This window comes from Podarcis tiliguerta (assembly GCF_965153285.1).
Source record: "Podarcis tiliguerta genome assembly, chromosome: 18".
Classification (NCBI taxonomy): Eukaryota; Metazoa; Chordata; class Lepidosauria; order Squamata; family Lacertidae; genus Podarcis; species Podarcis tiliguerta.
The window spans coordinates 11,782,685-11,801,140 of NC_139551.1; the positions used below are offsets into that span (position 1 = coordinate 11,782,685).

The window sequence follows — 18,456 nt, forward strand, 5'->3', positions numbered from 1 at the left end:
TCTGGAGAAAGAAACTCCAGCGGGTGCGGAATGCTGCAGCGAGGCTCCTCACAGGGTCTCTGCCATGGGAGCATATTCACCCAGTGCTTTTCCAGCTGCACTGGCTCCCGGTAGAGTACAGGGTCAGATTTAAGGTGCTGCTTTTGACCTTTAAAGCCCTTCACGGCCTAGGACCCTCGTACCTACGAGACTGCCTCTCCTGGTATGCCCTACGGAGAGTCTCAAGGTCCATAAATAACAACACCCTAGTGGTCCCAGGCCCTAAGGAAGTTAGATTGGCTTCAACCAGAGCCAGGGCCTTTTCAACTCTGGCTCCGGCCTGGTGGAACGCTCTGCCTCATGAGACCAGGGCCCTGCAGGATCTGATTTCTTTCCGCAGGGCCTGTAAGACAGAGTTGTTCCGCCTGGCCTTTGGCTTGGAGCCAATTTGATTCCCTCCCTCCCTCTCTTTCTTTTTTCTTTTCCTTCTCCTCCTGCAATGAGGCTACATTTTAATATTTTAATGTTCCATTATTTTAATGTATTTTACTTTTGTTTTTAAGTTGTAATCATTCATCTTGTTTTTATTATTGCTTGTAAGCCGCTCTGAGCCTGGCCTTGGCTGGGGAGGGCGGGGGATAAATAAAAAAATATTATTATTATTATTATTATTATTATTATTATTATTATTATATCTATGTACGTGCTTGGTTGGTACATTTATGAACATTTATTATATATATAAGATCATAAATTTTTAATTAAATATGTGATCCTGGATGATTTACTAACAGGGTTTAGTCTCGTCCCCCGTCCCCCAGGGTAAATGATGCAGAGTAGGGGGTTTTCTGCATGAGGTTCTTGCAGATCCATTGCAGAGTCAGATTGTTGGGGGGCACAAAGCCCACCCCCACTCCAGACCCTACATGGCTGCCTTGCAGGATCCCATGGGCCGTTTCTGCTGTGGCGGATTCCTCATGGTGCACCAGTGGGTAATGACGGCCACATACTGAAATGAGTAAGTATCACAAATCTTTTGCACAGGGCCTGGGAGGGGATTGATTCCTGGGAACTCTGACACTAACTGATGCTCAGTTTCCAGCAATTCTACAGTCACCTTGGAGGCACATAACATCATCATTAAAGAAACCCCTTTAGGAAGTGTTTGGCATTCAGGCTCCCCCTCCTTCTAATAAAGGGTTAATTCCAACTTGCTCAGTGTGATTTATTGCTGGCTTGCTCCTGTCAATCCAGCAGGCTCTTGTGTTGCATCAGGCCAGTGGCACATCTAGGCTTGATGCAACGTAAGAAGAGCCTGCTGGAGAAGTCAGAGAGGAGAGCAGCAGGGGGCACCAGAGCCCAGAGAGAGACAGAGAAAGACGGATCTTCCTTTGCCCAGCTGAGTTCTAGGAGGGTTACAGAGGAGGAGGAAGAGGAGGAAGCCAGAGGAGATTTTGCAATGCAGTTCTCTAGCCGTGTAATGTGTCCCCAAATGTACACCCCAGGGTATAAAATGCATGCACTTATGAAAGTGACATACAAAAGTGCCTAACAGATGAGGAAATTGCTTGGCGGGGGGGAGATATCAGGCAAAACTTCATACAAAAATGTGTGTTTTAGGAAAAAGTTGCACTAAAATGAGGACCATTCGTTTAAAAAATTCAAGCTGACATGGAAATGCGGAGAACTGAATTTAGCATTGCAGACAGCAGGGAATGAGAAAGTGAGAGAAATTGAAACTGACCGTTTTGCCCCTGCCTAACGACTCCCCACCCTGGAAAACCGCCATTTGCTCTTACTCAAAGCAGACACTTTCATTTCTTTATCACGTTGATTTATTCTTTCCTGCCTCCTTCTCCAGCTGGAGGCCTGTTCAGAGCAGCTAACCAAGTTTTAAAACAGTGAGCGTTGAGTCCAGCTAAGTTCCAGGAACACAGGAAGTTGCCTTTATCTCATCATCTACTCCCATTCACATAAGCTCTTACTAAATGTGTTTGTGTTTAAATCAGGCCCCTTTCATCCAGAATCATGAGGACTGGGATCCTTATTTTTAAGAAGAAGGCTAGACCTCAGTGGCAGAGCATCTGCTAGGGTTAATTGCAAACCTGAATGCCTGTAGCAGTGGCAATAATGCACCAAAACCCATTACATTAGGCAAAATTGTGGAGTGATATCTCTGTTTTAAAGGTAAAACAACTTAGGTAAATGTAATTAAATAGACATTTGATGTTTCTGTGAATATTGATGGTTCGTTTCTTGGGTAAATAAGGGGAAACAAGAAAACATTTGTCCCCACCCCCGCACCCCAAAATATGGAGAACTGACTTGAAATAGGAAGAAATGAGAAACTGACACTGCCAGGTTCACCTATGCCTGCTCTCGAGTAGACATGCCTAGGATTGTGCTGCGAGGTGTCCAAGGTTTTGGGAATGCTGGGTCGGTGGGACGAGCAAAGGGGAGGCAGGGCGTCAGAAGGATGACAGAAGTTTGCAATGAAGTTTGTTTATTTCAGGAAACAATACAGCAACAGTAAGCACTAGCAGTACAGAAGAAGGCAGAGGTTTCTCTGGGGAAAGCCATGATCGATCCACAGGAGGAGCAGTGGCCTGTGCATCTGACTTCACAGTGACCAAGCGCGTCTCTGGTATCTGACTCTCTCTAGCAGGGGCAGGAAGAATCCAGCCGGGAACAGGAAGCTGCTGGCTGCTTTTCTCCTTGCTGGCCTCACTCTTCCTTCATTGTCTCTTTGATCCAAGGGAGATAGGCAGCAACACGCGTGTAAATTGATGGCGGGATTTGGAAGCCGTAGGAGACGATTCCATGGGCAACTCCACTGCAGACCAGGGCACTCCCGGAATCCCCCTGAGCAGGAATTGTGGGGTTGGAGAGGGGAGAGAGAAACTTATTTCACATTATTATTCACCATTGCATTTCTATCCCGCCTTTCCTCCAAGGAGTTCCAGGCAGCTGACGCAACACTTCCCTCACAACCACCCTGCGAGGTAGGCTGGGCTGAGAGATGGAGTGACTGTCCCAAAGTCACCCAGTGAGTTTCATGGGCTGCTGCCAGCAACTCCTGGCTGGTTGCTCAGGAAAGTACAAAGACAAGTGAGTGTTTCTTACCAGCCGGTTTTTATCCAGTATTTACAGAGAGGGCTACAGAACCCAGCCTCTTGGATAATGGCATTGTCTTGAGTGAATCTCCACCCCCGACTCTCCCACGTCCTCATTCGTCTCTCCCATGGGTGCTGCTAAGGGCCCTCTGTCTTTGAGCTCTTTGCTCTCCTACTTTCAAGGCTTGCCGGGTTCTGGGAGAGGGGGGGTCTGGAATGCTTTCTAAAGACACGGTGTCCCTCAGCTGTCGCCCCCCTGGCGCTTCCTCCTCCTCCTCCCATTATTTCTCAACTTTCCCCCTCATCCACCTCTGAGCTGTGACCTTCCTCAAACCCCTGATGTGAATCTAAACAGTCTTCCTCCTCCCTGGAAGGGTCAAGCTGGGCAGGGGGTCTCCACCATTCCTCCTCTGCCCACTCCTGGGCAGCAAGTAGGGATTTGAGCCTTGGTCTCTTGGGTCTCAGTCTGAACTGAAGTCTCCAGGTGTGCCTGCCTATCCCACTCAGGTGAGGGCTTGAACATCTGGGTGGACGAGAACACTGGTAGATGATAGATAGATGATAGATAGATAGACAGACAGACAGATAGATAGATGGCTTGCAAGCTTCATCCCGGCAGAAGCACCTACAGATTATTGCATATACCAGTGCTGGCCAAACTTGGCCCCCCAGCTGTTTTTTGACTACAACTCCCATCATCCCTAGCTCACAGGACCAGTGGTCACGGATGATGGGAAATGTAGTCCCAAAACAGCTGGAGGGCCACGTTTGGCCACCACTGGCTTAGACTCTTGGGAGGGCATGGCCTCCTCCAGTCCCTCTCCCCCTCTCCCAATTAACCTCCATCAATGCCAGTAGGCCCCACCACAAGCACAATCCTGCCTCCCCCTGCAGAAAAGGAAGTTTGATGGGGGTGGATTCAAACAGTTGTGGATTGAGCAGTTTTGGGCGGGGGGAGGAGAAAGCTGCAGAAAGATAGATCTGCTTCTGCAGGACTGAAACCACTGACATTTAGAGCTCAGTGAATGCACAATTAAAGCACAGGCTTCTTCCAGTGAACCCTGGGACCTGCTGTGCACCCTTCTCAGACCTCTGATTTCCAACCCCCTCCACAAACTACAGTTCCCAGGTTTCTGTGGGGGAAGTTCTGTGCATGTGACTGATAATCTGTCATGCAAGAACAACACAATCTGTTTTAAAACGTTGGCGTAAAAGTCTTCTGAAAGATCACAGAAGGATGCAAAGTGGAGACATTTTTAGAGTTGGGGCATTTTTTGTGTGAATTGCAAGAAGCAGAAAAACCACTAATATGGATTGATCCTTGCTCTTCGCCTTGCCCACAACAGGCAGTTGCACTCTGTTTCCGTTTAAATCACCACAGGGATCGCCCAAGTGGCACCCATGGGTGCAATAGTACTCTTCCGGTCCTCCCGGGGTCTCTGGGTTCTCTCCCCACCCCTTAGTGCTGGTGGCTGCCTTTTCCTCCCTTGAGAAGGATACAGAGCTGAAAGGGGGCGGGGGGGGGGGTCCTTCCCCACTTCCTCTTTCAACTCTATGGACTTTGCAAGGCTCAGATTAATTCCCCCGGAAGGGACCAGAGGTGGCGGCTCCAACAGCCCTCACTCAAAGATCCAAAGGAGCCCATGGGCCTAAAAAAAAGATGTTGGCAGCCCCAAAACTTTTAGTAAATATTTCTAAAAATTGCATCTCTGCATATGAATTAGCACGTGCAATTTTGTAAAATGCATGTGCTTTTGTTCTGCAAAGCTGTCTCCTTGTTTTTGACAATGACATGTGGGCTTACGTTGCTGACGTCGCAGAGCTTGGCCCGGCTGCCGGCGCACACCATCCCGTCGGTGAGTTCCGGAATGAACTGGAGGCACTTCCGGCGGCCAAGGGCGGTGACATTGGTCTCAAAAAGTTTGGAGCTGCCTTCGTATCTCTCATCAATGCGGCCCCATCCAGCCACAAAACATTCTGTGTCTTTGAGGAGGTCGTTTTCGTTTTCTGGTAATGGGATGACTTGGACGTACTTGTTGATCTTGGCTTCACGGTCGAGCTTCAGGGGAAGGAAGGAGGAGAAGAGGATGGTCTGAAACCGGCCTGCTTCCAGAGAGTCATGGGACATCGCAGAGAGGGCACTGATAGCTCAGGGTGGGGGAGAAACTTTATCCACTTAACGTTTAACGTTAATTTAATCTGTGCTTTTGGAAATAATGGGTGGTATCTAGCTAAGTTCTAGATTGATAGATTTAAGTAAGTCATGTCCTTTAATTTTAATCTGCCCAATCCAAGTCTAAAGTTGGATACAACCCAAGTCATTCATCAAAACATGGCCTTCCTTTGAAATTCATGCTTCTCTGAATTTTGCAGTGCAAATTTCCACAGCCAAGTAATGTGCACGTAGAGTGGAAATATGTGAAGTACCAGGGTAAAGTATGCATATAAGTGCATATAATCGTGAAAAACAAGCCTTATGAGGAATGGTTGAGGGAGTTGGGTATGTTTAGCTTGGAGAAAAGAAGACTGAGAGGAGATATGAGAGCCAGCTTCAAAGAGCTGAAGGACTGTCACACGAAAAACGGAGCCAGCTTGTTTTCTGCTGCTCCAGAGGGCAGAACCCGAACCGATAGAGTCAAATGACAAGAAAGAAGAAGAGTTTGGATTTGATATCCCGCTTTATCACTACCCGAAGGAGTCTCAAAGCGGCTAACATTCTCCTTTCCCTTCCTCTCCCACAACAAACACTCTGTGGGGTGAGCGAGGCTGAGAGACTTCAGAGAATGTGACTAGGTAAGAATTGCATGGCGAGTTCCCAGCCCCCCCCCCCAGTGAAATAATGGCATGTGGCACAATTATTGGTTATAGGTGATGAGCGGTATTGGCTTAGGCATTGGTCCTAACCGACTATATCCATCTTCAGCCCGTCTGCTTGAAGTCCGAGAAGGGTTAACCACCAGTCGGGGGAGTCCTGCTGATGCACATCAACTAGGAACTGCCCCGGGGTCACCCATTGGGGGCGTGCCTTAGGCCCTCACCTCCATAGGCTTTGGACAGGCCACGCCCCCCGGGATCCTTTACCGGACTACCCTTCAATATGTGGGGCAGGTGATGGCGCTTCCTCCCCTCTTCCTTCTACAGAACAATACCAATGCCTAATACCAAGAAAGTTGTGATGGTTTGCTACGATTTGCTAGGCAAAAACCAAGTGGCTGGTGCCAATTTGCCAAATGCAAAAATTCCTACCAGGCCCCTCAATGGCGACCAACTGAGGTCCATAGCAAGGTCAAGGAATGAAAACCTTATAGGGTGGGAGGGTGGGAAACAGGAATAGCTGGCAGGCAGGGAAAGATGGAGATCCCCAACTGCGTCCTGCCTTAAGTAGGGCAGGCCACGCCCCCAGAGCCAGCCAATGGGCTGGCCAGGGGATGACGCGGCTGGGACTCCCCCCAATCGCTCTAGCCCTGCGCACGTGGTAGGGCCGTGAAGCCCACAACTCCACCTCCTTTTAGGGCGGAAGTGGCTCTGTTCAACAAGGGAACCTGGGAAAGTGTTGGACTCTCCTTCACGGGGTGGGGTTGGGGAGCTTAAACATAGTTTGGATAGCAGAGACTCTTTAGCTATGACTCTTGCTTTGCAGGGGGCTGGACTGGGTGACTTTTGGGGTGAGGCCTCCCAGCTCTACAAGTCTAGGATCCTATGAAAACAGCAAAACAAGAATGCATTCTATTAGGGGGAAATTGGGTTAGGGAAATGGGCATATTAAGCAAAACTGCGTTTGCACACAACTGCTGGTGAGTTTTCAAGAGAATGTTTTAAAAAGATGCAAGTTGATATAGAAATGTGGAGGAAAGGAAAATAAGATATGGGGAGGAACTAAGAGGGACAGATTGCCTCCCTGCTGGCAACATGCCTTTGTTGTGATTTTGGAGGTTTTTGTTTGATCAGATAAAATGGGGGGTGGGGTGGAATTTTGATGGAAATGTCCTCCGATAGACGCTTTACCTGAGTATATGCCTTTCTGTAGACACAACTTGACTGGAGAAATACATTGCCAGTTTCAGAGATGTGCTGATTTTGAAAAGGTGGCTGTGTTTGGGTTTATGTATTATTCCAAAATTGCCAATAGGTATGTGTGCCTGTACAGCGGACGTTCGGCTTACGTTACCCTCAGGTTGCGAAAGCGGCAAACCTGGAAGTGCTTCGCCCTGCGCGCATGCGCAAAAGTGGTCTCTCCGGTCAGTGGCGAAGCGTGGGTTGTCAGCACCCGGGGCAAGGCAAGTAATTTGCGCCCCCTAACCCGTGGATTTGCGCCCCCTAACCCTAACCCCCAGATGTTGCGCCCGGTGCGGCCAGCCCCCCCTGCGTCCCCCACGCTACGCCACTGTCTCCGGTTGTGAAAACTTTGGGATACGGCCGGACCTCTGGAACGGATCCCGTTCGCAACCAGAGGTACCACTGTAAATACCAAATTTATTGAATTTATTCCCCACCCCTTGCAAATAGTGGGCTGCATAGAATATCAGCCTACTACCTATTTGACTTGACTTGTCGTCTTACTTTTCTGTATGTGGATACAGAACGCTATTTGCAACCTGAAATTTGATAGTTCCCTAAATAATGACATATGCATTTCGGGCAAAAGCACCATACCTTTAACAGAAGGATGTCGTTGAAGGGGGTTCCAGCAACCACCATATAATCCGGATGCTGATGGTAACTTTTGACTCCAAACACCTGCTGGGTGCTTTCGACGGCCTTCAGGTCGTGAGCCCCCAGAATGACGGAGATATCTCTTTGAACAAGAAGAGAATCAACAGAACGCCACAGCCGATTACCCCCCCCTCCCGGCTTCCATATGTAATCACATTTACCTTAGCATTTCTCCATCACCCTATTTACCTTCTTTTTATGCTTAGAGAAATTAACTTTAGTATTTGTAAACCGGTATCAAAAATCAACATTACTAAATATTTTAAATCAAAGCTGCAAGCATTTTCAAATCTTTACAATGTTCTTTCATGTACTGTATACCGTACATACAATGGTGTTTCCGTGCGCTGCTCTGGTTCGCCAGAAGCGGCTTAGTCACATGACCCGGAAGCTGTCTTTGGACAAATTCCGGCTCCCTCAGCCTATAGAGCGAGATGAGCGCACAACCCCAGAGTCAATCACGACCGGACCTAATGGTCAGGGGTCCCTTTACCTTTATACAGTACATACAGTACATTTTTAATTATTTCTATGCAATTTTACACACGTTCTACTTACCCAGTCTAAAAACCTTTTCAATTCCAAAGTCAACTTTTTAGCCCCCCCTCATTTTTGGAAGCTGAAAGTCTAAAAATTCAAACCCACTCTGTGTTACCCCGACTCACCCATTGCAGTGGGCTGCAGTCAGGACCCACTGAGGGGCCACGAGGAATCCCCCGCACATGAAACCCCCGCGTCCTTTCAGAGCTGCCGCATACGTCCTTGTATGTGGCTTCGATTCACCACCCCCAACGATCTTGCTGCGGAGGCTGCCTGGAAGAGAGAGACCAGAGTCACTGATTCCAACACACCGTGAAATGGTGTCAATATTGGAACCGTCAAGGTAGGACTTGGGAGAGAAGGAGTCTTGTGAAGTGGGCTTGTCACCTTGTCTATCCAGCATATCTTTTAAGAATCTTAGTCATCCCAATTGGTGACCCTCACCATCTCTAGTGGGAGGGAGTTCCATAGTTTTACCTATGTGCTGAGTGAAGAAGCACTTTCTTTTATCTGCCCTGAATTCCTCAGCATTTGCCTTTATTGGATGTCCACAATCTCTAGAGTTACGAGACGCGGGGGGGGGGGGGGGTTAGGACCTTTCTCTATTGTTGTTCTGCTTGCATGTGCCATTTTAAACACCTCCATCCAGTCACTTGCCTTTTGTGTAAAGTAAGAAGTCGAAAATGCTGCAACCTTTCCTCATAGGGCAGTTGCTTCAACCCAGTGATCATAGAATCGCAGAATCCTAGAGCTGGCAGTGACCCCCAGGGCAATGCAGGAAACTCTACTGAGGCATCCCTGCTTAAAAACCTCCCGTGGAGGAGAGCCCACCGCCTTCTGAGGGAGACTGTTCCATGGTCAAATGGCTCTGGCCATCAGACTGGATGAAGTCGCTACTCACCGCCAGTGTCCAAGTGGGCAGACAAAAGGGCAAAGAGGAGGAAGCAGAATCTCCCCGGCTGCTCCATCGTTCTGCCTCTGAAGTTGAAGGAAGGGACCGGACTGGCTCTCTTCATGTGACATCATGCTTTATAGACTGGCTACCGGCAGCTGGAAACGGTTTTGCACGACCACCTAATCTTCCTCTTCCTTTATCTGTGATCTGGATCCGACAGTCGTTGGTACAAGTGGCTTACTTCTTGGAAGGGAAGCACTGAGCAAGATAATAGAGCTGGGCTGGGGTCGCGTGTGGCCCTTGTGACTCTCCCCTGACTGCCTAACACCCTCCGTCAGTCCTTTGGCTAAACATGGGCCCTTGCTTGCCTGGGTGGAGGAAGCGGGTGAAATTTTTTTCAAAGAGGGCCAGATTTGATGACGTGAACATGCGTGAGGGCTGAGCAAAGAGCTTTTTTTAGGATTGAAGTGTTTGGGCTTTTATTGGGATTTCCCCCCAAAGTTGTTCCCTGGTCTAGGAACTACCCTACTGAGCAGAAGTAGAATTTGCATTTGTTGCTCCACCCACTTTTGCCTCAGGCCCCGCCCACCACTGGGATGTGGCCCTCGGAAGGCTGCCAGGACATTGGCAGGGAAACCGAAATGCTTGTTTACAAAGCTATTGTACTACCAACCTTGCTGTACGCTTGTGGAACATGGACCACTTATAAACACCATCTCCAGCTCTTTGAAAGATTCAATAAACAGTGTTTCCGAAAAATTTTACACATCACTTGGGAAGACAGGCGAACTAATATCAGTGTCCTGGAAGAAGCAAAGATCACCCGTGTTGAAGCAATGATTCTTTAACATCAACTTCATTGGACTGGTCATGTGGTTCAGATGCCTGACTATTGTCTTCCAAAGCAACTACTCTATTCTGAATGCTGGTGGTCAACAAAAGAGGTTAAACGACTCTCTCAAGGCAAAGCTAAAAAAATGTAGTATCAACACCAACAATTGGGAAACACTTGCCTTCGAGCGCTCTAATTGGAGAACAGCCTTTTCCAAAGGTGTCATGGGCTTTGAAGACACTCGAACTCAGGACACAAGGGAGAAACATGCTTAGAGGAAGACACGCTTGGCAAACCCTCACCGGGATCAACTCCCACCCGGAAACCAATGTCCTCACTGTGGAAGGACGTGTGGATCCAGAATTGGCCTTACGGACTCATTGTTAAAACCGTGTTTATGGAAGACAATCTTACTCGGTTACGAGAGATCGCCTAGGAAGAGGCCTTGTTCTGAGTCACAGCACTGGCCCACCGAGCCTTGCTGATCCTGACTGACAGGGGACCTTCCCAGTCCCAACTGGAGATGCCACTGAATGTTGAACCTGGGATGTTCTGCATGCAGTTGCTTCTAGAGCTCTGGGCACCTGTGCGCACCAGTCTAGTGTCTAGGCACCTATTCCCAGGTTTGCGCTCCAGGAGCAGCTGCAGCCACAGCGGACCACTCTCCCTCCCCCAGAGACGGAGACTGCGCCTGCACGGAAACCGCCTCTGCTCTCCCCTCTTCAGTCCCCTCCTGGTTCAGGGAGACAGTGGTACAGGAGAGGGTTGAGAAGCCCCTGGCCCTTCACTCGCCTGACCTGCCTCTTCCTCCTCTTCCTTCAACCTTCTTCCTCTGTTCTACCCTCCAGCTTTGAAGCTTCTGCCGCTTTGTTCCCTGGCAAACCACAGTGCCCCACAAACCACTACCTGCCTCTCCTGAGCCAGACTCTAGCCCCACTCCCCCCCCCCCAGGGCACACTTGTTGGCATCCTGCCAGTTTGTGACAGCGCTTCACCATTGCGCTTTGGCTAGGGGCGGAAGGATCTGTCCATTTCTGTTCCCTTGGTTTCTCATTTTTCCATGTTGAAAAATGTGACTTGCCCAGGAAACCTGCAACCCTCCAGATAGGCTCCAACTCTGACTCCTGTCACTCTTGAATGTTGGCCACATTAGCCGGGGCGCAAGAATCTCACCGCATCTGGAGGCCCAAAGGTTCCCTTTATCAGCTTGATGGAATCATGGTGGGACTGTCAGAAAACTGCCATTTCCCGTCCGATAACGGTGAACATCGTGCCCTTGCTTAGATGCACTTGCAATATAAATTATTAGGTTTATTATCAACATCTACAGGCTTTTAGCGGTTTGCAGTGAGCAAATAATAAAAAAGCAGTGAAATAGCTCAACACAAGTGGTTCCCCCAAATTCAGCTGCAACTGCAACTTATTCTGGCTTCTCCAGTCTCACTATTATTCAGGCCTTTCATGGCAAGTGCCTTCAGTACTTAGTAGAGCAGCCTTTTGCTGCTATGACCTGCTGCAAACCCGTTGCTCGGTCCCTGCTCCTGCCAACCTAGCAGTTCAAAAGCACGTCAAGAGTGCAAGTAGATAAACAGGTACTGCTCTGGCAGGTTTCCGTGCGCTGCTCTGGTTTCGCCAGAAGCGGTTTGGTTATGCTGGCCACATGACCCGGAAAAACTGTCTGCAGACAAACGCCGGCTCCCTCGGCCTGAAAGCGAGATGAGCGCTGCAACCCCAGAGTCGTTTGCAACTGGACTTACTGTCAGGGGTCCTTTACCTTTTTACTTCTTACCTACCTAGGAAGTCTGTTGGTCTACCTAGCTCAGTATTGCCTACACTGACTGGCAGCAGCTCAGCAGGGTTTTGGACAGGGGGTCTTTCTCTCCCATCCCTACCTGGAGATGTTGGCAGGAATTGGACCAGAGGTCTCTTGCAAGCAAAGCAGGTGCCCTGCCACTGAGATGTGCTCCTTTCCCTGAAAACAAAGCAAGATTCTAGTCCTCAATATTCTCAAATTAAATAGGAACATGGTGGAACTGCCTCTTGGGTCCATTTGGCTCAGTATTGTCTACTCTCTGGGGTCTGGGGCAGGTAGTTGAGTTAGGAACTTGTCTATCGCCTGCATGCGAAGATGGGCTCTGGCGGATGGAGCGGATGAGACCAAGAGGAGGTCCAACTGCCAAGCAGGTGGTTTCCGCACGTGCCGTAGAGGGAAGCAAGCGGAGGTGGGGCTTGTCCACCTGGGAAGGGAGCCCACCTAGGCCCTAAACCTACTGCCTTGTGGCTACACTCATTTGTGAGAAGGGCTTCAGGAGTAAACCCTGATCATTAATGAGGGTGTAGGAGAGGTATAAAGATTTAATAGAAAAAAAAGCATCCTGGCGGTTATCACCAATTGAAGCTTCGTTACTCAAACCGCTCGGTAAAAAGGGGAAATGGCCAACATATAGAGATTTACTGAGAGATCAAGAAAGAAAATGGAAATTAAAAGATTATGAGGAAATTAAAGACCATTTTCAGAGTTGGTTACACTACAATTACATGAGATGTATAAGGAAGATAATAAGAAAGGGTTTAGCTATACAATTTCTAGATTTCAAAAGGAAGTTATAGCAGAAGAAGTGAAGCTGCTGAAGAAAGCATATAGTATTCTGCTAGAATGGGAAACAAAAGATGAGGAGGTCAAATCAGTCATGATCAAATGGGCACAAGATATAGGACATATATACAGAAAAAGAAGGTACTTTGTATCATATGTGGTGGGAATGTAGAAAAGTAAAAAAAAAAAAAGGAAAATGCTATATAATGAATTGAAAAAAAATGTTTAAAATGACATTTGTAAAAAAAAACCAGAAGCATTTTTGTTAGGGATTGTAGGACAAGACTTGCCAAGAAAAATAAAGAACTTATTTATGTTTGCTACAACAGTGGCAAGAGTCTTGTTAGCACAAGGATGGAAGAATGAGGAAATCCCAACGAAAGAACAGTGGCAAGAAAAACTGATGAGTTATGCGGAATTGGCCAAGCTGACATATAAACTGCGTGACAAGGACAATCGGGATTTCAAGGAAGAATGGGAACTTCTTACAAATTATTTTAAAAGACAACAAAATGATCTGGACTCCTTGGCAGGTTTTGAATAAACATCCACAAATTTATTAGTTGCATATATAATAGATAAGGCAATGAGATGTACAATTTTACAATACGCAGAGAGCAATATGTGCAAAGAAACCAGAAAGACGAGCGGAGGGAAGTCTTTGGGGGGCGGAGAGGGAGGGGGAGGGGTTAAAGAAGGGAGGGAAATGTAATTTGATATCTTGATTGATAATCTGGTTGTTATATTTATATATATATATGGAGTAAACCCCGAGGAACAACCCACGCTCGCTGCCTTCCGGGAGGGACATCTCCAGGTGAAGTAAACGCTAAAGGTTAAACCCAACACAAATCCAGAGTGCAGTCCCTAAGGCGTTTGGGTGGAGCTTTGTACTTCAAATGATTGAGTTAATGTGGAAAAGAGAATAAATTACAAGGCACTTGTTAATTGGAAATAAACCTTTGGGGAATCTAGTATCAAAACTTCTATATCCCCTCCTTCTGGCAACTCCTGCTGCAGCCAAGCTGGTGCCACACGTCCTGCTCTGCTTCCTGGCGAGGCCGGGTGTGTGTGTCTTGTTGTCTAGGCAGCCCAGGAGCCCCAGGCACCCTGCCCAGGCTTGTGGCCCTTGGGTGCTGCTCATGCAGCAAAAACAAAGCAGGAGGTGGCAGTTAAGAGACTCTTCCAGCCCTGCCTGCAGATGGTGGTGGGTTGAACCTGAAGCCTTCTGAACGCTCTAACCCCTGAGCTAAGTACAGATTGGTTTGGCACCTAAACTCCACCCTGTTTCGTTGTTCCTGTTTTAGGCCAAGGTCTGCAGTCCGGTGACATGGAGAAAATCCCAAAGTCAGTCCCTGGCCTCTCCAGGTAGGATCCATCATGTTTGGAGAGCTATGACTAGCCCATGCAAACAGGACAGAGGCAGAGGGACCAGTGACTTGGCAGAAAGCAGGCCCCTTATTCAGAGCATGAGGACTAGAGTGCTGGGTTTTCATAAAGCAACTTCTTGTGAGTAAAGGGCTCCTGAGGGGCAGGGCCTGAGACAAGCTCCCTTGGTGGAGGGATGGCAGGTGGCACTTGTGGGGAAAGTTGTGGGTCATGGCAGCTGAAAGGGGTTCAAATCGAAAGCATCCTTTTCAGCCACTTGGTCTCCATTTGTTGAATATGTTCTGAGGGGGCCAGGCAGAGAGGGCTTGGGGGCCGCATTGGGGGAGGGAGAGACCCTTGGCTCTCCCCCACTGCTCTCCTGTGTCTCCAGACAGCCCCCCTCCCCTGGAGGTGTGATGATGTCATAAAAAGGCAGGTGAGGAAGGGGCCCATTGGCTCCAGCCCCTCCCTTCTCCATCCTCCTGACTGACAGCTGAGGAGCCAGAGAGGGGAAGAGGCGCCACCATTCCCCTCTCTGCTGAGTGACGAATTTGCTGGATGGATCTCGCACTTCCCAGGGTGAGTCGTGTTTCCAAATCCAACGACCAGGGAAGAGCTTTCTGTGTCAGGCCAGTGGCCCAGTCAGGCCGGCATCCTGTTCTCACCGCGGCCCAAAGGACCCAAACAGGCGGCTCCTGCAAGCAGCACCCAAGGGCAGCAGCGACTCTCCCCTTGTGCCCTTTCCAGCAACTGGCACTCAGAAGCATAGCTGCCTCCAACTATGGAGGCAAAGGTATAGCCATGATAATAATAATAATAATAATAATAATAATAATAATAATAATAATTGTTTATACATACATACATACATACATACCCCACCCATCTGGCTGAGTTTCCGCACCCACTTTGGGTGGCTCCCAACAGATTAAAAACAGAATAAAAGAACTCAAGTGAACAGCAAAGAACCTGCACAAGCAACGCTGACACCAAAGCCTACATATAGTAAGTAAAATAGAAACATCGCCACCCGACCCCACCCCCACCCATCTTTCCCCCTTTTCTTCCTAAAGTCTCAACAAATGAAACTGATTTGTAAAAATGTTACTTGGGGGGAAAAATATGAGAGAGAGAGACATTGCACACACTTTTGTAAATCAAGAAAATCTTTAATAAACAACAACAACAACAAAATAAAACATCAAACATTAAAAACTTCCCTAAACATGGCTGCCTTCAGATGTCTTCTAAAAGTCAGATAGTTGTTTATTTCCTTGACATCTGATGGGAGGGGGCGTTCCACAGGGCGGGTGCCACCACCAAGAAGGCCCTCTGGCTGGTTCCCTGTAGCGTTGCTTCTCGCAGGGAGGGAAGCGCCAGAAGGCCCTTGGCTAATAGCCACCAGTAGCCCTCCCTTCAACAAGTTTGCCCACTTCTCTTTCAAAGCTACCCCAGCTGGTGGCCACCCCTGCCTCCTGCCTCCTGCAGGAGCAAGTTCCATAGGTTAACCCCATGCCAAGTGAAGAAGGACTTAGAATCATAAAGCTGCAGAGCTGGAGGAGACCCCCGATGGTCATCTAGTCCAACCCCATGCGGTGCAGGTCTTTGGGTATGTTGCCCCAGTCACCACGTTCTCCCTTTGTTTCTTTTTCAGCCCAGACATGTGACCTCCCCTGCTGGCTCCTCCACCACCTGCTCCAGCCTCTACCCTACCTTTGAGTTCACCTGGTCCTGTGCCCAGGAGTAGTTACCTATGGCTCACAGGCACCCTCCGCAATGCTACTGCCAGCATCCGAGTGTCCCATACCAGCCGCGAGCACCGTATCCCAGCTACCCTCCAGGACCGTATTTGAAATCTTGTCCGTCCTGCCCCAGGTGCAATGCGTATGGCTACAGAGGCTACCCACCTGGGCCTGCGTACCCACAGCACAGGGGTGAAGACTGCTTCACCTGCTGCCTGAAAGCTTGTGCTGCCATCTTCTGCTGCTGCTGTGTTATAGACATGGTAACTTACGACTGCGACTGCGACTGCAACCACCGCTGAGCCACCCCAAGACCCTCTCAATGCCTCGGGCATGGATTGCTGGTAGCCTCCTCTTCCTCCTCTCCGCCTCCTCCACAGCCTCCAAGCACTGTAATAAATGCTGTGCTCTGTGCAGGCAACAGGGATGCAAGTCTGCCGCAGAAATGGCACCATGGTTTCTTTCTTTGTTTTGTTTAAAGCATTTGCCACCAAAGCTCCCAGAGTTTTAAAAAGAATGGTGTGGATCGTGTCCTGCTAAATCTTCTGGGTCTGGAAGCAGCTGTCAGGGCTGGAGTCAGATGCAGGCCAGCACGGAAAGCATCAGGCTTTGTTGTTGGTGAAGTTAACTCTTTATTCAAGGAAACAGCATACAACTCAGCAACACTCCCCAGCAGTCCTTGCCCCATGGAGCCACTGCCAGGAGTGAAGGTCCCTGCTCTCCACCCTCTCCAAGGCTTCTCCTCTCCCAGATGTTTCCCAAGCAGTCTCAAACTGTGCCTGCGCACCTCTGGCCTCTGTTCTGCCTTCCTCATTATTCTGAGCGTTCTTGGAGACCAGGGCACAGGGGAGCTTGTCGCACCAAGAAGGGGAGACTCCCTTGCTTCTTCAGCAACCTCTTGACCCCTCCCTCCTCTGCATCAGCCTCAGAGTCTGAACTGCTCCCTGTTGCAGGCTCTTCCTGCTCACTAAACCCTGTTGCTCCTTCAGCATCCAGCATCTTCTCCCAATCCACTCCCTCTGACCTCTCCCTGGTGTCCCACCACCAATTGCCTGGCTCTGAGCCTTCCTCCTCAGGAGGTTCCCACCACTTGCCTGTGTCCAGCCAGTTCCTGACAGCAGCCTTCATTTCTTTCCTGACCCACCTCTTTGTAGAACAGCCTCCAGGTGTCTCTGACTACAAAGCCCAGCCAGTAGAGGAAATGCAGTTCAGTTTGCAGTTCAAGGCAGGCCTACAAAATCCACACTTCCTGCACCAATGCAAGGACTGAAATGCAGCTCTCCTTTAAAATCCACACTTCTCTGGGTGCTCTTATGCCCCGTGCTCCTCTGCCTTGGCCAGAGGCTCTTACGCAAAATGAAATACATATATATTCCTGCAAGTAACAGTACAAGTTTGGCAGCAAACACAGAGTTTGGGAGCCACAGTTCAGGAACCAGGCAAGACATTCGAGACTGGAGGGAAGTAGTGAAGATGTCCCAACAGTTTCTGCACCCTGCCCGCCAAGCTTTGAAAGATGAGGTGTGCCACTCTCACTCCTGAGGCTCGCTCGCTTTGAGAATGTCAGAATTACAAGCAAGCGCTCCTCCAGGATGTGTCGGTCTGCTCCCAATTCTTCATCCTACTGTTCAGGACCCTGATCACGTGCAGACTTGATTTGCATGACTATTTGGCTGCTCACCCCACAGCCTCCCCTCCCCTGAAATGCTCTGTTCTGTCCGGAGGTTATGGGCAGAACTGAACCCCAGAAGAATAGAATAGTTGGAAGGGTCTCCATGGGTCACCTCGTCCCATGCCACTCAGAGTGGTGGTCTGCGGACCAGTAGCAGTCTGCAAACCATCAGCTGCTAGACCCTGACATCTCCACCACATCCCAGGTTGCTTGGAAGAAGAAGAAGAGTTTGGATTTGATATCCCGCTTTATCCCTACCCGAAGGAGTCTCAAAGCGGCTCACAATCTCCTTTCCCTTCCTCCCCCACAACAAACACTCTGTGAGGTGAGTGGGGCTGAGAGACTTCAGAGAAGTGTGACTGGCCCAAGGTCACCCAGCAGCTGCAGGTGGAGGAGCAGAGATGCGAACTCGGTTCACCAGGTTACGAGTCCACCGCTCTGAACCACTACACCACACTGGCTCTCACCACACTGGAACACATCAGGGACCAAATACAGTACACCAGGGGTGGGTGGGAATTACTTGTCCATCACATAAGCATTTCTCTAGCCCAAACCCCTGCAATGCGGGAATCACCGCTGAAGAGACCCTGGCAGGCGGCCACCCAGCCTCCAATGAGGGAGAGCCCACCAGCCTCCCAGGGAGTCCCTTCCACTGCCAAGCAGCTCTCACCACCAGGAACTTCTTCCTAATGTTGGCTCAGAATCTCCTTTCTTGTCATTTGAATCCATTGGTTTGGGTCGCTCCACATGTCAGTCCTTTGTCAGGTATTTGATGATGGCTCTTCTGTCACCTCCCAGTCTTCTCTTCTCCAGGCAAAACATACCCAGCTCCCCCCACAAGTGCTTTAAATGTCTACAGAAAACTCGCAACTTGCGCAGGATTTCCATTCTGGGGATGTCGCAGGTACACAAAAATAGTCAAACCAGTTCCTTGGACTCACCCTGGTGCAAGCAGTCCTATCTTCTAGAGCCAGCGCACTGAATTAGCCTTTTTTACACACACA

At 49.2% G+C, this 18,456-nt stretch overlaps 1 protein-coding gene and 2 long non-coding RNA genes across 3 annotated transcripts; 2 read left to right on the top strand and 1 right to left on the bottom strand.

The window, feature by feature from the left end:
• Positions 1-2,465: 2,465 nt before the first annotated feature.
• LOC310668280 (mast cell protease 1-like) lies at positions 2,466-9,565 on the bottom strand. Its single transcript, XM_083421306.1, has 5 exons — positions 9,247-9,565; positions 8,471-8,618; positions 7,746-7,887; positions 4,897-5,151; positions 2,466-2,841 (listed from the first exon to the last, which is right to left on the bottom strand). The coding sequence occupies exons 1-5, from the start codon at positions 9,359-9,361 to the stop codon at positions 2,704-2,706; spliced, it is 798 nt and encodes a 265-aa protein (XP_083277432.1). The 5' UTR covers positions 9,362-9,565; the 3' UTR covers positions 2,466-2,703.
• On the top strand, positions 8,612-13,226 carry LOC310668281. The gene is made up of 2 exons (XR_014506674.1): positions 8,612-8,688; positions 12,997-13,226. It is a non-coding gene; the product is annotated as an uncharacterized lncRNA (long non-coding RNA).
• Positions 13,227-14,480: 1,254 nt separating this feature from the next.
• LOC310668715 lies at positions 14,481-16,228 on the top strand. Its single transcript, XR_014506812.1, has 2 exons — positions 14,481-14,614; positions 15,690-16,228. It is a non-coding gene; the product is annotated as an uncharacterized lncRNA (long non-coding RNA).
• Positions 16,229-18,456: the final 2,228 nt, after the last annotated feature.

Bases quoted from the DNA above. Each gene is read 5' to 3' on its own strand.
- LOC310668280 (XM_083421306.1), bottom strand. From the start codon at position 9,361: ATGAAGAGAGCCAGTCCGGTCCCTTCCTTCAACTTCAGAGGCAGAACG. The intron at 8,619-9,246 runs GTGAGTAGCGAC...TCTCTCTTCCAG, and splicing joins TGCCCACTTGGACACTGGCG to GCAGCCTCCGCAGCAAGATC. The intron at 7,888-8,470 runs GTGAGTCGGGGT...TCTTGTTCAAAG, and splicing joins ACTGCAGCCCACTGCAATGG to AGATATCTCCGTCATTCTGG.